The 17,864-nt window shown below is 40.2% G+C and overlaps 1 protein-coding gene across 3 annotated transcripts in view; it reads left to right on the top strand.

Annotated features, from left to right (window-relative positions):
* Positions 1–17,864, top strand: part of QSER1 (glutamine and serine rich 1) — a 45,157-nt gene that overhangs the window by 2,481 nt on the left and 24,812 nt on the right. The window contains exons 2-3 of one of the 3 annotated variants that reach the window (XM_066997513.1): positions 13,757–13,869; positions 15,126–15,287. The exons of 1 other annotated variant lie outside the window; for it this stretch is intronic. In XM_066997513.1, coding sequence (XP_066853614.1) covers positions 13,757–13,869; positions 15,126–15,287 — 275 coding nt within the window. Of the gene's footprint in view, positions 1–13,756; positions 13,870–15,125; positions 15,288–16,391; positions 16,514–17,864 lie in introns of those variants that run through there. One more of the 3 variants, XM_066997514.1, reaches the window with a different exon arrangement.

Here is a 17,864-nt window from a genome sequence, read left to right as displayed (position 1 = left end):
ACGCAGGAGTTGTGCCTGTCACTGCCAAGGCTTGTACCAGCCTGGCAGCAAGTTGTGAGGGTGCAGATGTGCTGTGACTGAGCACCCTGATAGCGCTTTCGGCTCGTGTTGTAGATCGCTTCCCAATTTTAAAAATGGTTTTCTTGATTGTGGCTGACAGGTAGTCATCTCAACAGCTGAAGCTGCATTAGCCTGATGTTAAGTTAAAAAAACATGTGTCATGTTCATCTGGTGCTTGCCTGCAAAGAAGTCAGCCTTCAGGTGACGCAGATAACAGCATTTCATTTCTCTTCTGATATTTATGCTGGTGTGGGCGATGTTGTGGCAGGCTATGCTCCCTTTGTGTGCAGAGCCACGTTCAGAGCCTTAGCTCATCAAAATGATTTCTCCTCCCTGCAAGCGTTGCTTCTGTTGTCCTGCACTTAACTTCAGCCATCTGGTTTTTATCCTGCTCCTTATTTCTTGCAGGCACTGTTTTGTCTGTGCAATGGCACTGTTCCTATCAACTGAAAGGAAACGTGTGGTGGAGTATTATAAGGACACTGTTACCAGGCCTGCTGTGACATAACTTTTCCCATAGTAAATAGGAGAAGTTAACGAAACGGGGACGGGCGATGATGGAAATCAGTGGAACCGTCGCAGTAACTGCAGAGGGATCGCACCCGCTCAAAAGCGTGCTCGGGCAGCGCAGCCACGGCAGCCCTGCGGCAGGGGGGCTGAACGGGGTGCTTCTGTCCTCCGTGCTCCCTCCTCTTGGGAGCCTGTCAGCATCTCAGCAGAATTCCTGCCGAACGCGCGGACAGACTGCCGCGTTTCAACTCTGGCTTTTAGAAAACCTGACTTGGGTGCTGACACCATCTCTTCTGCGGCACAGCATAAAGTCGAGTAGCGAATACTTGTCACGCTTATTTGTTACTTGCTTGAGAACGGCGTGGTGTTCGGAAAACGTAGCGAGCGTGTAATAGTTGGAGAGACCGTCATAATTACTTGGAAAGAGAAATGCAGAAAGGCAATAACGATGATGAGGTTTCTGGTTGAGTACACGTTCGACTTGGCGGGGCTCCTTGGTTTTCATACAGAGAAGGATTTTTGCTGGTGGAGGGAGCTTGTCTCGTTTGGTTGTTACCTCAGCTCTGGGGCCTAAGTCTCGTGTTGTGTGTGACGGAATGACAGTCACACTTACTTTGAACTGTATGGCAACTGACGTGGTTTCTGATGTTTCTTGTAGCCTGGCAGTCTTTGTCCATCTCTGTCCTATGTCCTAAAAAACATATGTTTTTTATAGCGTCTAATTTGAGATGGTTCTTAACCAAATGTCAGTAAATGTGGCCTATATTTACAGCAGCTAATCTAATACAACAAATAAGTTACAGTGGTAGTTCATAGGGAAAGTTATGTAACTGCGAGACTTAATCTTTTATAATACTTAGTTATTACGATTTTTAACTTCCATTTTTGCATAGCTGTCCAGCTAATGCTAGTTGTAACAGCGGTATGGTAATTGCGATTTAGGTAGGGCTCAATTTTAAATTATAATAGATTTCTGCATAGCTATAGAAACGGTAAAAAACGCAGATAATATAGAAGAGCATAGAACTTTAATCAAATGAAATTTTCTGAGAGGTAAAAACCATGTTTGTTGTTCAACACATTTCCTACAGAAAGTTCCCTATGGCGTAGCGTTTCAGATGCTGAACGCTAAAGCTCATAAACAATACACTTAAAACATTTGCTATTAAAAGAAAAAGGCACAGAAGGTTTAAATAAACTTTCTAAACATAAAAAGCTACGTCACTTTTAAATACTACCAAGCTTTCTGTCATGGTTCAATGTTTAAAACACTAGTGTAAAATAAAACACAAGCAGTCCATGGTGTGGCACAGGTATTTTACAGGGACTCGCTAACGTTTGTCTGTCTTTTTTTTTTTTTCTTTTCTTGTTTTAACTTGTACCCAGTACACCCTGAAATGACAGCTGGGATGGGGTTGAAGACTGAATGATCAGGGAGGCTGAATACGTCCTTGCTGTACGCCCCTCAGCTTCCCACAGGCGCAGAAGTACGGTCACCTCTTAAAATCTTTGCTGAAGTTTCAGAACAAACCAAATAGGCATGTCTGAAATTATGTGCCGAAGATTGTAACAACAACTTCATGGAAAGCATTTTAACTATTTGTGTGGCGAGAAATGGTGACAGGGCAGTGCGCGGAAAGAGCGAGTTAATGCCTCGTGTGAAGGGCACGGGTGCGTGAGGTGGGTGAGCTCCCTGCTGCTGGCGGGGCGCCTCTCCGCTTCCTCCTCCTCCCGTGCGTTGATGCTTGGGCAGCTACACGGGGAGCAGGTCTGATCCGTCCATCCGTGAGACGACCACCCCGAGCGAGAGGGTGCACGGCTTCCTCTTGAGCTGGAGAGCTGTGGTGGCCTACCTGTGCCGACAGACAGACGGGCATCCAGCGGCCGCGCTGGCAGAGGAACGGGGAGCTGAGCCGTGAGCAGCACGGCCTCCTTGGCCTCTGCCCCGCCGAGGTGCTGGGCTCAGTCTCTGCATCTCGCCGTCTGCGGTGTGCCTCCCGCCTGGACCCCGCTGCCAGGGTCCCCAGGAGGAGTGCTTAGTAAGTAACCACGTTGTTGAGCACTGGGCCTGTCTCGAGATCACCAGCAGTGATATTTCGGATGTGAGCCCTTTCCCATGCAGCCGAGAGCTTCGCCGCTGGTTACTCAATACGTTGTTCTGAAAGAAAGAGGTTTTGTATTCTTTCACCTTTGCAAAAAAGTGTTTCGGTCCCGTATGTGTATCTTATCTTTCATCCTGTTACTTTAAGTCTAAGAGTTTACTTTATATCACCAGAGAACCACTTTTTCCCATTGTTGCTTCTGTACTTCTGCCCACCTTTTTTTTTTTTTTTGGAGATGCTGTTGATTCTGGCATGATGGTGCCATAGGAAGGAGGTGGTTTTTAGAAAAACCTTTGTTCCTGTTAGGAAAAAATCACCTATGACTAGGTTATATTCACTATAAACAGTATTAGAGGTCTTACGGATTGGGTGTATTTTCCTTGGATTTTTTAATTTGCTGTATTTTGTCAAAGCATTCACAACTTTGCATATCACAAAGTCATTTTGGATTACCTATTCCATATGCTTAAAAATAAAATAAATATAGTTACAAGGCAGCACATCAACACTCTCACTTCAAACAAACCTTCCCGAGTAGTCTTTTAAGTGTGACAAAAATAACTTTGAGCAGCGTACAGCGTTTGGCCTTTCCAGCAAGGCAGGTCTTGCTGTGCTGTGCAAGTGACAGAGGACGGAGAATTCGTGGCATGCTTAAGCAAAAAAGAAATAACGCGCTCAGAGAAGGCGCAGCTCTAAGCTAGTAAGTACTAGATTTACGTATCCTACCAGACAGATGTCACAGGTTTTGGTTTTACTTCTGCTAGTCTTTCTGCCACCTCTTCTTTCATTACTTTCTTGTTTTCTTCCTCTGAATGGGCTGTTACGGGTGAGTGGATGCTCTCACAGTTAGCGTCCTCAAAACCTCTCTGGCCACAGGTTAAAGTGAACAGGGGCAAGGAGCTTTTATTCATGAACACATGCATGCTTGTATTTTCTTATTCCAAAACAGTTCAGCAAGAACCTCTATATGTTTAGACAAGCTTTTATTTGCCCACATTGCTTTTCTTGTTTTTCATCTTCCCTATACATGCCTACCTCTGATGCTTGCTTAGGACTTGTGTAGGGTAACCAATTACACTGAGCAGGGAGAAGGCACCCTTAGGCACCCTTATCTGAGAGTAAGAGTATTTACATAGGAGGATACTAAGGAATATTTATTCTGTAATAACTGTATGAATTACACAGGGCTGTCGTATGTCTAGATTTCACTGGAGATAGCCTTCTTTCACCTAGCAGCGTTGTGTGAGAAGGGTTTGAGGGCTTTGGCCCTTCGTCTAGCGTTTCCAGATGTCTGGCAATTTGTTTGAAAGCTTTTCAGCATTCAGACCCTGCCAGACAAACGACCACTGCGCATGTGCAGTGTGCGTGCAATCGGGCTGATGTTTCGTGGAGATACTGAATGTACCAGCGTGTGCTGCACGTTGCATGTTGCACTTCTTTCTGACCAGGAAATCCCTTTCAGAAATATGGCAACTTAGTGTTTCACACCACATCCTGTTTACTTTCTCTCTTCTTCGTGTCAAAAATTCCAGTGCTAGGCAGTGAATAATCCTCCAATTCCTATGTTCCTCCCATTTCATTATTCTCTACAGAGTCTGCCAAGGATAGCGTTTCTGCTAGGTTTTTCTTGATTGTGAACGTTTGCTATACAAAGGGTGATCCCAGAGAACTAATGTGCTAAGCAGCCGAGCAGCAAGCACTTGTTAAATATTTTCAGTTGTTGCTGGAACTGGTGACCTGGGGGTTACCGATCCTCAGACCTGCTGGGATTTCCTTCTGATCTTTTCCCCTCCAGAAAACTCCCTTTTGTTATTCTCTTTTAAAGAGAATAAAGTTTTTTTCACCAATTAAAGGATTTTTCTAACTTGTGTGTACCATCTTGATCTGTATTAATACTTGTTTTGTTTAGACATCTGCCTGAAAGTTAGGAAGTCTAAAATAAAATGAATACTTGGGGCATGTTTTGGGAATTTTATACAGTTATGTTTTTCCCTTCTCAAAGTAAATACCATGCAGCTCTTACTATTTTTCTACAATTTGGAACAGGGTGGGTCTTTCTAGTTGAAGCATTCACATGCAACTGGGTTTGTATGGTATTTTCAGCTGAACTGAAACTCTGCTGACAATGTGTTAGCCGTAGTCCTCTTCAGAAGGTTAAAAATGTAAATTTCAATCTGTTTTAGGACGAAGAGACCACTCATGGAGAGGTGTAAGAGCTAAGTTCAAGGACCATGCTAACCATTCTTGTAAAAGTAGGGAGCAGCACCCTCTGATCCTTCCTTTAATGTAAAGGACTCATGCAGCTGTGTTTTATGATGTTAATCTTCTCTGAGTACGCCTCCTAAATTGGGATAGAAGGGGTGTTAGTCATAGAGATGCCTCTTTATTGAATCTAAAGGAGGTCATACGAGCTGCTTAACCCTTGTAGTGTGTTGTGGGAAGGGGAAACCAATGTAGCAAACGTCTAGGCCTGCTGGAAGACTTGGAGACTATTTAGTTGCCTTGAATCGCGGGCTGTACAGATGAACAAGGATATTACGGCTTCCGTTCCTAGATGTAGGCGGTGAGTCGATGCCTTGATTCTGTGCAAGTTCTTCCGTGGCTCTGATCTGCCAAGCCTGATCTTCTCGAAGGTTTAGAACTCTTGGAAATTCTCGCTTAGTGAAACCTTGAGGAATTTATTTCAGTACCAGCTGTTTGAAACTCTATTTCTGGTTGTGAGGGTTGACCTCTTTTGTAAATCTGAGTGGGTTAGTGCTTGTGCCTTAGTTTTGTTAATCTAAAGTAGAAGACATTTCATGGTTTACGTGACTGTCAGGTGCTTGGAGGTGTGGTGACGATGCCATGTTGCCTAAGGTGGCTCTGTCGGTTGATGGGACGTATGTATTTGCATCTCTTTTGTGATTAACATCTCAACTTCAGCTTTATCTTTTCCATATAATTGGAAAATTAAAGGTTTATTTGGAAATGGTTATCAGACATTCATATAGTACCTCAAAGGTAATACTCAAGTTCACCACAAATTACGGCGCTGTAATAGCGGTGGGAGGAGAAGGGTTGTGAAGCTTCTCAGTAGCTGAAATGAATTGGATGCTTAATAAGGCACTGATGCGGCTAAAGCCACATCTTCAGATAAAGCTATACTGATTTTTTTTTATTCTGAAATATAATTTCATTATTAAAATTAATGAAATATTTTTGTGTGTATCTCAGCCAACTGTGTTAATGCTGTGGTGATCTTGAGAATAGTTTCAAGTATCCCAAAGTAAGCTGCTGACAGCAGAATAGTATCGCGTGTTGGAGGAAGTGCTAAGATCTCCGTGACTGTCTGTTGCAAAAATCTTCAAAACTGTGAGTAAAGCTCTGTGGGAGAGAAGTAGCGCTAATTAACAAAATCACAGCTATTATCTCCACACTGGGTAAAGAGAAAGTACTCATAGGGAAAACGTAAGAGAAAAGGCTAAACGAATGTAGTGCCAAAATAATTAAAAGGTGAGGAAAGATGGTTGCACCTCTTTACGTGCTATAAGCTGCATGGACCAGGGTTGGTACTCCTGTTTCTGCAGGGATCAGTGAAGTAGAAGGCATTGGGGAGATATGTGACCCTCAGAGCATTCCCACTCCTCTGGGTGGCAGCAGCCTCGGGGTGCTGTGGTGTGGGGCACGCAGGGGAGCGCCTGAAAGCCCCGGGTGCTGCCCCAGCTCCTGGCTCCCTAATAGCCTGCTGCTAGCTTTGGAGCACTGAACAGCCTCATGAATTGGAAGTAGCATTCGTATCTAGAATTTTAATTCTGAACTTGAAATATCTTCTCCCCTCGGATTATTTTTGCCTTTCGTAGGATGTCTGTTTTTTGTAAACCCTGGTATTTCTTTTGGAAAGTTGCTTTGGTTACTTTACAGAGCCAAGAGAAGTGGTGGTGATATTTGCCAATACTGATTTAATTAAAAATAAAAAAAAAAGGGAGGGGAGGAAGAGAGGAGAAAAAAGGTGACGTACTAAATGTACCACATTTCAGATGTAGATCATGTCAACAGAAGCACAGTTTAGATTGTATACCTTAAAAAAGAACATACGGCAGTGTGTCAAATCCTTTCATATACCTAAAGTTAAAGTTTAGAAATAGCTTGTTTCTATAGGAATAAGAACATTAATTTTCACGTTCATAGTTTAAAGACATAGTTTAACTGATTTTATGAAAACGGTATTATAATTGTCTTTGTTATTAAGAGCTCCGTGGGTTACTTAATCAGGCAAGCCAGCACTTGCACTCAAGTATTGAAGTACCAGTAAGAATATTTTGGCTTTCCTGAAGCACTTTTGGGTTTTTTCTATTTAAAAGGCTCAAGCATAAAGAGTTCAGGCACATGGGAATAAAATGGAGCCAGGTCTGTTTTGCCATGAAATCTTTTTCCTCTCGTAGCATACGACATGTATTCAGGTGAAGGATCACATGAACAGCACGAACTTCTGCTCATTCAGGCATGTAATTTTCTGCCTCGAAATGTAATTCTTGGACGCCTGTATCTCGACCCCTGGGAAGAGAGGAAGTAAGGAGTGTTTCCTCCCCCAAGTTCCTCAAGGCAGTCTTCAGTCTGAGTCCAGGCGGTCTCAGCATTGCGCATAGGGGCTCTGCACGCGACGTGGGAAGGGAATACTGCATTGGGAGCTCGTCTTTAATGAAAGACTGAAGGGGGATTGCCTTCGATATGTTAAGGCTTTAGATATTCTTTGTTGCCTGCATAGACTGGAATGATGTTAAAGGTTGTGAATGTAACATAACATGCAGTTGAGGTGGTGGATAAAATACTACTACTCTCTATTTTACTGAAATACCATACTATTGGAGTCTAAATCTGTTTTTTCTATCGTTCTGAAAGTCTCCTGTCTTGAAGGATAACATAGAGCATTAATAATACCTTTAAATGTTGACAACTATTCATTTTTTTTTGTGATAGTTCAAAAACAAACTAGGCAAATGCTGAAGATCTATGCTCTTACGTGCAGTAACATCCCAAAGGAACGTCCTACGTACCTTTTAAGATGTATTAACTTTAGGGGTACTTTTTTCTGATTTCTCAATGGTGGACTTAATTTTTCAAGTATCAGATATTTTTTTTCTTTTGCCTCGTGGATACCATAACTGTTCTAGACTGCGCAGTATTCTTTCTCTTCGTGCAGATGTTGGTTGAACCTTCAAATATTAAGGATCATCTCTTCTTGTATCATCTAATGAGGGGGTCAAGGGAGTAGGTTGCTCTACATTTTTTTTTTTCTTGAAACTGCCAACATTTGGAGGCTTTGAATTAACTTTGCTCTTGAAGTATTGCTGTGTTTTCTGTTGTTGAGTTTGTTTTTTCTTCATAGTATGTCTGAGGTTGGGAAATAGAGGTGAAAAATTGCGTATTGTATACTCGTCTAAATAATTTTGCACTGAAATGAGTAGGAAAAAGTATCTGGGCCAAACAGGAGTTGGTTTTCCTTACATTGGAATTAATTCCTGAAACACTTTGTGTTCTCTATACAGGCTTGCTTTAAAAGTTTCAGAAGCGTGTTGGCCTATCAGCTGGACAGGACTGATGAAATGTTCTGAAGAGTATTAAAGTCTTAACTGCTGTCTTTCTAGGCGAATCCCAGTTCTTTATGGTTTTGCTTTCTTGGAGTCATTGCTTTTTAATAAAAGCTCAACCCCATTTTTTGATTAGGTGTATCTAGATAGCATTGCCTTACAGACGGCAGCAAACGCCTGTGACCTCGGCTGCTGTTGGAGCAGACTGCTGAAGTGCAGGGCAGCTGGAGGCCGTGCCTGCTTTCATTGACCCTCCATTTTATCTGTAATAAATTCAAGTAACGTTCCCAAGTGATACTGCTTCTTTCTGCCTCCATGGGATGCTGTGAATAAAGGCAAATTAACAAAGATAAATATTTAAACATAGTATTAAACGTTGTATACAACAATACAAGTCTAATATTTACATAAACAGTTCTAAACATGAACCTGCCAGCTGATAATGCAAGCTGAAATTTTGATTTTAAACATGTAAAATACAGATACTGGACAAAAAGAGATGTAAATTGTAAGCTGCCTATCAATTATATATCTCTTATGCTTTTAATATTTTTAATATTTAGAAATGAGTTGTTCAGTTTAGTGGTATTTGGAACTTCTTAACAGCTTTGCTCTGAACTGGAGCTTGCTGTTGGGTAGCTAGAGAGCCACCTGAAGGGAGAGGCGTTTGGATAGATGGCTAAATTCACATGGTTTTTGTTTTTGTTTGTTTTAATATAGTTTAATTGAAATTTATTCCAAATAATTGGAGTACTATTTCCCCTATTTCACATACATATCAAGTCAGATAAAATGTGAAGTATGAGTTTTAAGGTGTTTCCTTGTCAATGTGACGATATCAGTGCATTTTTTCTCTCTGCTTTGGTGATTTAATTTCAAGCGGATTGTATGCCTACTCATCTTCCCGCAAGAGTTAAGATGCTTCTTGTTCCCAGGTAGTAGGCTGCCCCAAAATGAAATCAGATCGTTTCCCTCCCTCACCTCAGGTCTGGCCCCTTGCATGGTGTGTGCGGGGTTGTTGCTTTTTGTCTTGGTCAGTTGGATGGGTTTGGGTTTCAGCCCCGCAAGCCAGCGAGTTGTGCTGCGTTTTGGAAACTGCTTGTCTTCTGGGTGACCGGTTTCGCTTTCAGTGCAGCCTTCGCAGCTGGAGTACTTTGAAAATGCCCTGCGATTTAAAGGTTTGGATTTGGGGAGCAATTTTCCTTTATACCAGGCAGAAGTTACAACTGCTTAAGAACCAAGTATTGCACGCAGAAATATATTTTGCTTCTAAAAGGTCCCGGTCTGTTTGTCATATAAGCATCATTTGTTTCCCTAGACCTGAAATAATTGTGCAGTCACTAACCTTAAATAAATAAACAATGCCAACCTCTAATGAACATTGATCTGGAAAATAAAGTAGGTAGATGAAATAACCTTCTTCTACGTAGTGATGCTTTTTCTATCGAATATTGAGTAAATTAAGATACTAGTTTCCAGTGTTTTTATTTCTGCATTTTATTCTGTATGAGTGCTTAGGGTAGAGCAAGGCTATTTGAATAAAACAAGAGAAATAAAAAAGGCTACTCTTTATCTCCAGTGCTTATTGCAACTAAATTCTGTTTCCTTGTAAAAGCGGTGCTTTCGTTGGAGTTTGAAATTAGGAAATGCATCTGGCAGTAGCGTAAAGCATAAAGCAAAGAATTGTGTTGGCAGGTGAGGAGGGTGGCTCATGCAATGTAACTCCATAACTTTTTGCAGTTGGTGACCTAAATTTGTATGAAGCTATTAAGGTGAAGAGTGCTGTGGTAATAAATTATCTTAACAGCAATATGAAGTGATATGTGACCAGCTGGTTCAGGAAAGATTTAATACTGGGCAATTATAAGGAGCTGTAAGTCGAGGTTGAGGTGTTCTAGTAACAAGTGCAAAAGGTAAACATTTTATTTGGGGAATTTTACTGGAGAGCTAATATCTTCTATTTAATTGATGTAGCTGAAGAAAAACAGTAGTATTTGGGTCAGTTTTGTTCCCATTGACAAGAATGTTTTGATTGCATCATTACAGTAATGATGAGTAATTATGGCTCTTTGTAGGACATCTCTGACAGGGCACTTAGGTATTATGTTAAAATTGAATGGACCTCTTAAATGAAAAAGACCTTCAGAGGGAACCATTTCCCAAATTTGCATTACTTTCAAGCAGTAATCACCCTGTTGCGCTGTTAACTGTGCCACTGGAAGTGCGAAATCACTTTGATAGATCAGTGATAAAGGAGGAAATGTTTTGGGGCCACTAAATAGCAGCTGATGATAACCTTCCAACCAGCACCAACCAGTGTGAACGTGGTTTCTTCGCTAAGTAACCTGGCAAGGAGGAACTCCCGTGGTATTCTAACAAACTTTGAAACCAGGGTGTGAAAGACTTGATGGCCATCATGGTATTTGCCATGCTTAATGTACTTCTGATATGCAAATAATGAGTCAGATAAGTTCATCTGTTTAAACAGTTTAATTTTATAAAAAGAAACCCTGAGGCTGTAATCTTTCAGATTGTTCTGCTTATGTTTAGGATAAGCTTATGTAAACCAAAGGCATATATGCAGGTTTTTTGAGATAAGAATCTACGTTCCAGCAACAAGTAATTATACAATAAACAATTAACCGTTCTAATAAATACAATGTTTTTATTGAAAGGCAGATTCATTTTTGAGGTTGTGGTTGCATTAACTGTGACCTGGGAGTTTGTTTAAAAAAAAATAAAAGGTAAACCATATGCTTTGACTATTCTCATGATAAAAATAAAGTTTATTCAAGAAGCTTTTTTAGAATTTTGAGATTCTAGTAATTAACAAGGTTTTTGGGATACTGGTCTCCAGATTATTTTGTCTTCCGGTGTTCTCTTTGCTGCTAAATCTTTGTCTACCTTTTTCAGAAGTTGCTTTTATCGTTTAGAGTGTTCTGGCTCATATCTACAAGCGTGTTTGTTAAGCTCTCTTTTAATCTTTGAGTGTACTGTATGTTTCCTTTACAAAAAAGGAGTTTCTTGCAAGGGGGCGGGGGTGGATATATGAATCGGTCTTCACCAAACAACCAGAATAAGTGCCAATTTTAGATTAAAGAAAATATTCATTTTTAAAATTCACAATTTTTCAGCTGGTTAATGTGAGGGAAGATTAATCTGTTTTTTGCCCGTGAACAACTTCTCTTACAATGTAAGAGGAGAAATGGTGCAATATTTCTCGACATAATCTTTTGTGGATCTCACCCCCTTTAGAAGGATGTTTGGTGCAAAGGGTAGACCCACCAGCCCAGAACACCACTGCAACGGAAGCCTTCCTCTCTCCTCCTGAAAATGCCTGAAATGGGAGAAGGAAGATGTGCTGCTATATAAGTGATATACATAGTATAATTTGCCTTGTAAACACGTACAAGGGCAAAAACAGCACCACATACTTTTATGTGTGTAGGTGCTTTGAGAAAACTTGAAAATAAATGAAGGAAAACCACTTACAGATGGAAAGATTTCACAAGATCAGAATTTGTGTCAGTGGAGATAATTCTTGCTAACAGTGCATGCATTACCATGATTCAGTTTAGAACTGTATTTTCTTGTGTAGCACATTTTTATTAAAAATCTGCAGAAAGCATCATATGTCCTAAGTTTCATTTTTTTTTTTCTAGCTATGCCTGTCTTTTTTTTAACTTAAAACTTGTCATGCATAGAATCAAGCCTATATAAATGCAGAATGTTTTATGCATAGAACTATTGTTTTGGTTTTGTCTGGAAATGTTAAGAAGTTTTAAGCCTATAGACCAAAAAGTGACCCATAATATCACCCAGTTATGCCTACCAGTTGTTCTTAATAACAATTCAGTCGGTACAGATTTCAGTCAGTATTTAACAGAAATCAGTTGCTGATTTATTGTGTCGAACTGCACAAGGCTTATCCTCAACAAGGTAAGAGCATGAGTGCGCTCACCCTGAGTTGAGGCTTGGCGATGCTCTCAGATGTATTTGTGACTGTGAAAGGCAGTGCGTGCAACAGGTAAAATGCAGCAGCTGAGGCTTTTTGTTTGCTTTTAAGGAATTTTTAATTCTTCAGGTTTGCGCCTTAGCCTGGCGTACTGAGTGTAGGAGCGCTTCTATCCTATAAGCTGATGAAATGGGAAATATGTCTGCTGTTAGTGCACCTCCGGCATGGGGTTAATCTGGAAGTCTGAAATGTAATGTCCCTTATAGACACACATCTGCTGGTACAGTGTCTGGCGGTCACGGCACCCTGACAGGCTTACCAGATCTCCTGTGCGTACTCTTGTCATCCTAATGAGAATGAAGTGAATCTGGTGGTGGTGCCAACTTTTATTTTATGTGGTGACTTCCATGAAAGTTTCCCATGATGTCATGGTTCCTGGCATCGAATGTTCCAGTTTTCCCTTATGCAGTGACTGCCCCCTCATCCCAGGGGATGTAAAGGGTAAGTGTAGTCACTCACAGCAGTCTGCAGGGAGAGCTGTGGGTTTAGTTGCTTGGGTTTTTTGACGTCTGTTTACAATTGAATTTTCAATTTGAAGCAGTCTCATGCGTGCACTGGAGTGTCAGCTACCTGTATATTTAATGTCCAAAAGACAAGAAGAGAAGCCAACAGAATAGTGACTCAGTTGTGCTGGTTTACATTTTCTCCTTTTGGTAGGTGCTGTACAAAGCTGAGTCTGTGGAAGCTTGGAAACTTTAGGGTTTTGGTTTGCTTTCCGCTCCTTTTTCTGCCTTTTAAGTTGGAAATTAGCACTTTTGGCCGTTTTCTAATGTTGTTGCTTGATGTTTAGACTGCATTTCTTTATTTTCTGTGTTACTGCTTTTGCATGGGCTCAGACACTGCATCTTCAGTTTGCTCCCAGATAAGCCTGATCAAAACACCATGTTAATTTAGATGACTCATCTCAAAACTTTAAATAAAAACAGTAGATCATTAACTTATTTTAATGCTAGGAGGTCTCAAGACTGAGATTTGTCACTTGCTTGTGCTCTTGTCAGTTTTGGTAGAATCATACTGAAATTAACAAAATCTTAAAAAAACAAAACAAAACAAAAAATTGCTCCGGCAACTTCAGTCATTTCAGCCTTTGTATTAAATGTGATCCTGTAAGATTAAATGAAATCAAAAATTGCAGTGTTAAAATGGGCATGTATTTGTAGTCATCAGCCTTGTGTATTTTTACATGGGTAAATCATCACAGGAAGTGTCCATCCAGTGGTTGAGAGCTGAACCAGGAAAACCTCACTTTGTCTGAACTAGTCCTTTGTAGGCTTTTCCATGATTGACAACACCCCCCGCCCCCAACACACACACTTCGGCTTATCAGGTTCTGTGGTGCTTTTTTTAACTGCTTAACATTCATAGTAGTGTTCTAGCACAACCACATATGTCAGATTTTGGGCTTGCATTTTATTTCTGCAACTTTCTGGCTAGTTGTTGGGATTTCATAGTTGTCTCTACAGCTGCAAGTTTTTGATCATAATGTTTAATTTCTTCCTTAGCTTAAGCTATGGAGGAGGACATCCATCACATTCAGAAACAGATCTTCTTCACAGACAGACATACACAGCTTCTCATCAGCTTCCTGGATACTCTACTACACACCATCCTACTGGTAACTGTCTATATTATGAGATTTCAGCTCGAATAGCTTAAAAACAAAAAAGCTGTTACATAACTTAGTTTCAAGATGATGAATTTTCTAATCAGAGGGTGTTTGTTATGCAGATGGTGGAAAGTGGTATGAGGAAAGCTGACGTTGTAGTAGAAAGCTAACAATCAGTTGCTAGTTTAAAAAAAAGGTCATAAGTGGAAAGGAAAATATAAGAGGCAGTTATGCTCTATAACTTACTGTTACTTCTTCAACTCCTGCATTTTTGTTCTTTAAAATACAGCTTTTTGGATTATGGCCTATGCACAAGGGCAAAATATTGTATGCCTCAAAGCTAGCTACAGAAATCATGCCAACTCTTTCAGACTAAAGCAAATAGAAAAAAATAATGCAAGTTGGAACATAGTGTTGCTAGTACTTGTGTGCAAATTAAGATTTAGTGCTGGGGGGAAAAGCTAAAATTTACTCTAAATACAGTAGCAGGTCCTATAGGCTATCTTAGATCTGTATCAGTCTGTGATCCTTGTGACATCCTGTCTCCATGTAAGCAGAAGACAGAGAATGACCTCTTCCTCCTCACTTTGAAATCCAGTTTCCAAGGGAAAGATATTTGGGGTCATAAGCTGTCAGGTATTTGCCTCTCTTGGCCAAGTCCTTGATCAGCATGACAGAGGGTTGGAATTGCGGGGAACGTTTCAAGGTGCAGACCCTGCAGCGTTGATGTAATTTTTAGCTACTCAAAGCTCTGCAACCTGTGCAGTGCTTCCCATCCAGCCACTGAAGGAAGGGTACGGACAACAGTTGTTGAAACAAGGAATGCAACCCAAACCCTGTTTCTTGTGCCAGTCCCACAGAGAAGTCCAAACTGCTACAAGTGTTCAAAGGAGAAAAAGATTGATGCAAGGAAGTTGAACTGTTTTCAGAGACAATTCTGAATGTTTAAGTAGTTCATGTGGAATGATGAATCTTCAGATGAAGGGAGAATTAGTATTAATTGACCTGAACATTGTTTCAGAGCATCACACTTGACAGACTTTTAAAAATACATTTTAAAATGTATCTTCGAGTTCCATTTTAAAGATGCAACTCTGTGAAACAGTTAAAATGGTAAAGAATTAATGTACTTTAATAATGTTGCTGATGTTTCAGAGGTTGTTTTTAGTGGATTATGAATGTACATCCTTGTTATTTGAGCTTTTTGTGAGAAGTTTATCTGAATTGTCTAATTGTTTTGTTTAATTCCCTTCACCCCCATCTAGGTCTGTCAGGAATATTTGATACCAGTATGCACACCTCTGGAAGTAACACTAAGGAAACTTCAGTTATGAATTTTCTCTCTGCGATCGAGTCTCGTACCGCTCAGGCAGTCTCTTCAGGATCTACCCTTTTGCCACAATTCAGGGCTCCTTCCTGGCAGACAGGTGAAAAGTTTCTCATGCAATAAAATTCTCTGATGACTGTAATTGAATGTTTGGGAGTATTTGAAACAAAAATATCCTACCGGAAAAGGCTGTGTCTTCTGCTTCTTTCCCATCTTGTTATTTAAAATCTCAAAATCAGTGAAATTATATTAATCTCTAAGCAGAAGTTCTAATTGTCTAAAAAGGGTTTAGGTGTACAGGATATAATTTTATCTAACTAGTCAAATTTATTCTCCATCCTTCTGTTTGGAATTAGTCTCACTGACAGCATAAGCATATTCATGTAGAGTACCTGTACACCCCAGCAGATGCTTCGTTCTCAAACTCTGTTCCCTGTCGTAGTTCTTCTGTGATAGTACTACTAAAAGTCTGTGGATACCTTTAGTCCCTTTGTACACAAGTAATAAGCAAGGTGTTTTCAAAAAGAGGGTCTGAAGTGCATAGTGCATTGAAATCAGTGGTTTAATTCACAAATAAACAAACATGCCATCTTCTATGGCAGACTGACTGCCTTCTGTAAACTTCCCCCATCTGTTAAGCCTTCTGTGCAGAGCAGGAAATTTTGCATATTTTGAGCTTTCTGTAGACAGCCACACCAAGATAAGTGTTGCTACTGCATCTGTGGTAGCTTCAAGTTGTGCTTAATCTTATGCAGTGATTGTGCGGCTGTGCAGTGAATCAGATCTATTCACTGATCTGACAGAAAGCGCTCTTCTTTTTTCTTGTAGTGGGTTATTTTTCCACTGTATCAGCAAGCTGGTTTGCCTCTCTGTGCAGCTGTATGAGGGCTAGTTCTGATTTAGGGGAGGAGGTGTACAGCAGGAAGAGGGAAGTATTGGACAGTCCTTTTATTGATGACTTGCTCTTGGTGTGTTAAGTGCAGTGTGCAGCTGTGTTCCTTGAAGAACTACACAAAAAGTTGAGAAGACAGCATGTGGCTTTTTGTTCACCATGGATAAGAGCAGATATGTTGGAGAATAGGTGAAGACGCTACTAGTCTGTCAAAAATCTTAATAACCAGTGGTGTTTAAGAGTTGTGATGAGCCATCCTCACATCAGATTGTCAGCTAGGAAGAAACCTTTTTTTCTCTTCGTCCTAGCATTTTCTCCATTGCAGCCTGCCTATCGCAGTGAATTGTGAAGAATGGGGAGACATGCTGTGGGTCGGGTTTGATGTTGATACCAGTGATTGAGACTTCTCAGTACTCATTACTAAGAACTCATCAGTAAGCCCATTTTCAATATTATCAGTTCTCTCAGCTTTCTATTGTCCTTTCATGCTTTTACTGTTTTTTGTTGTTTTTTTGTTTATTGTTTGGTTTTGTATTCTGTAGTCCTCTCAAGTATCTTTTGAAAACTTCTCTTCTACGGATTTTTTTGATGAGGGAAAACAAGTACTCTTTGGTCTTGAAAGTGTCATTCTTGAGATGGATTATAGACTTCGGGTTTTTCTCCAAACCCTGCAACAGCTGTTTTTTTTTTTTTGTTTGTTTGTTTTGGGGGAGTGGGGGGGAGGAGGGGGTGAGGAACAGCATGTTTATTGTGTTGTCCTACCAAGTCTTCCTTGGATATATGCGATGTGTTATCTGTCTTCTGTTTTCACAGGGAAGCAGGGGAGGCTGTTGCACATACACCTTCCCCATGCTTTTGTCTGTTGCTCTACAAAACTCAAATGTAAAACCCAGCAGTTCTACCACACTAGTGTGACTTCTCTGGTATTGAGAAATTAACTGCGTAGTAGGAAGGGCTTAGATGAGAACTGAACATCCACAGCTAAAATAGGAATAAATTGTTCCCCTTCTTTTCTCTCTGAATGCCCCTACCTTTGTGTTAGTGTTAGCTATCAGTAAAAAAAGAACCCAATTGTATGTGATGTTGCGGTTTTTTAGAATAGGAAAAGAGGAATTAAAACACTGCTTATGCTTTCTTACTCAGAAAGGCCTTATTGTTGACTTGTGAAAAATACTGTGGCATTCCTTCAGTATCATATCTCTTCATATCAGTTTATGTCTTGAACTGAAAGGGAGAAACAAAGACTTTCTTTCGCAGTTTCATCTGACACTTCCAAAGTCATTTTGTGATTAACTTGCAGACGGACTTTATGTATTTTAAAGTGAAAATTAAACATATTACTTAGATATGTCTCAAAACAAGCCTTATTTACTGAAAGTTTATACCAGTGATTTTATTTTTTTCTGCTTTGCATATCCTTGTAATTTTTTTTAGTGGAAACTGATTCCTTTTCATTTTCCTTTACAAGAAATTCAAGCCTCTCTGAGAATAAATTTGTCTTCATTTACTTTTGTAGACTTTAGAAATAGTACGTAAACTTTACCAGTTCCTGAAAGCTGCAGGGTGAAAACCACTGAAAAATATGGGTCGCTGCTGTGAGCCTCAAAGCTTGCAAAGGAGTTTCACAAACTTATTTCAGTTGCAGTAGTATATTCTGTTAATTAATTCTGTTTAAGCAAGAATGTGATAGCAATGTCTGGGTGCAAATAAGATTATATGTTTGAGTTGGATAGTTGTTGTATTGTGTAGATGGTTGCTGTCTGAGGGTATTTTCAACTACGGTGT

This window comes from Anser cygnoides, chromosome 5 (assembly GCF_040182565.1).
Source record: "Anser cygnoides isolate HZ-2024a breed goose chromosome 5, Taihu_goose_T2T_genome, whole genome shotgun sequence".
NCBI lineage: Eukaryota > Metazoa > Chordata > Aves > Anseriformes > Anatidae > Anser > Anser cygnoides.
The sequence above is the reverse complement of the archived record's forward strand: the minus strand, read 5'-3'. Positions and strand labels throughout refer to the sequence as shown.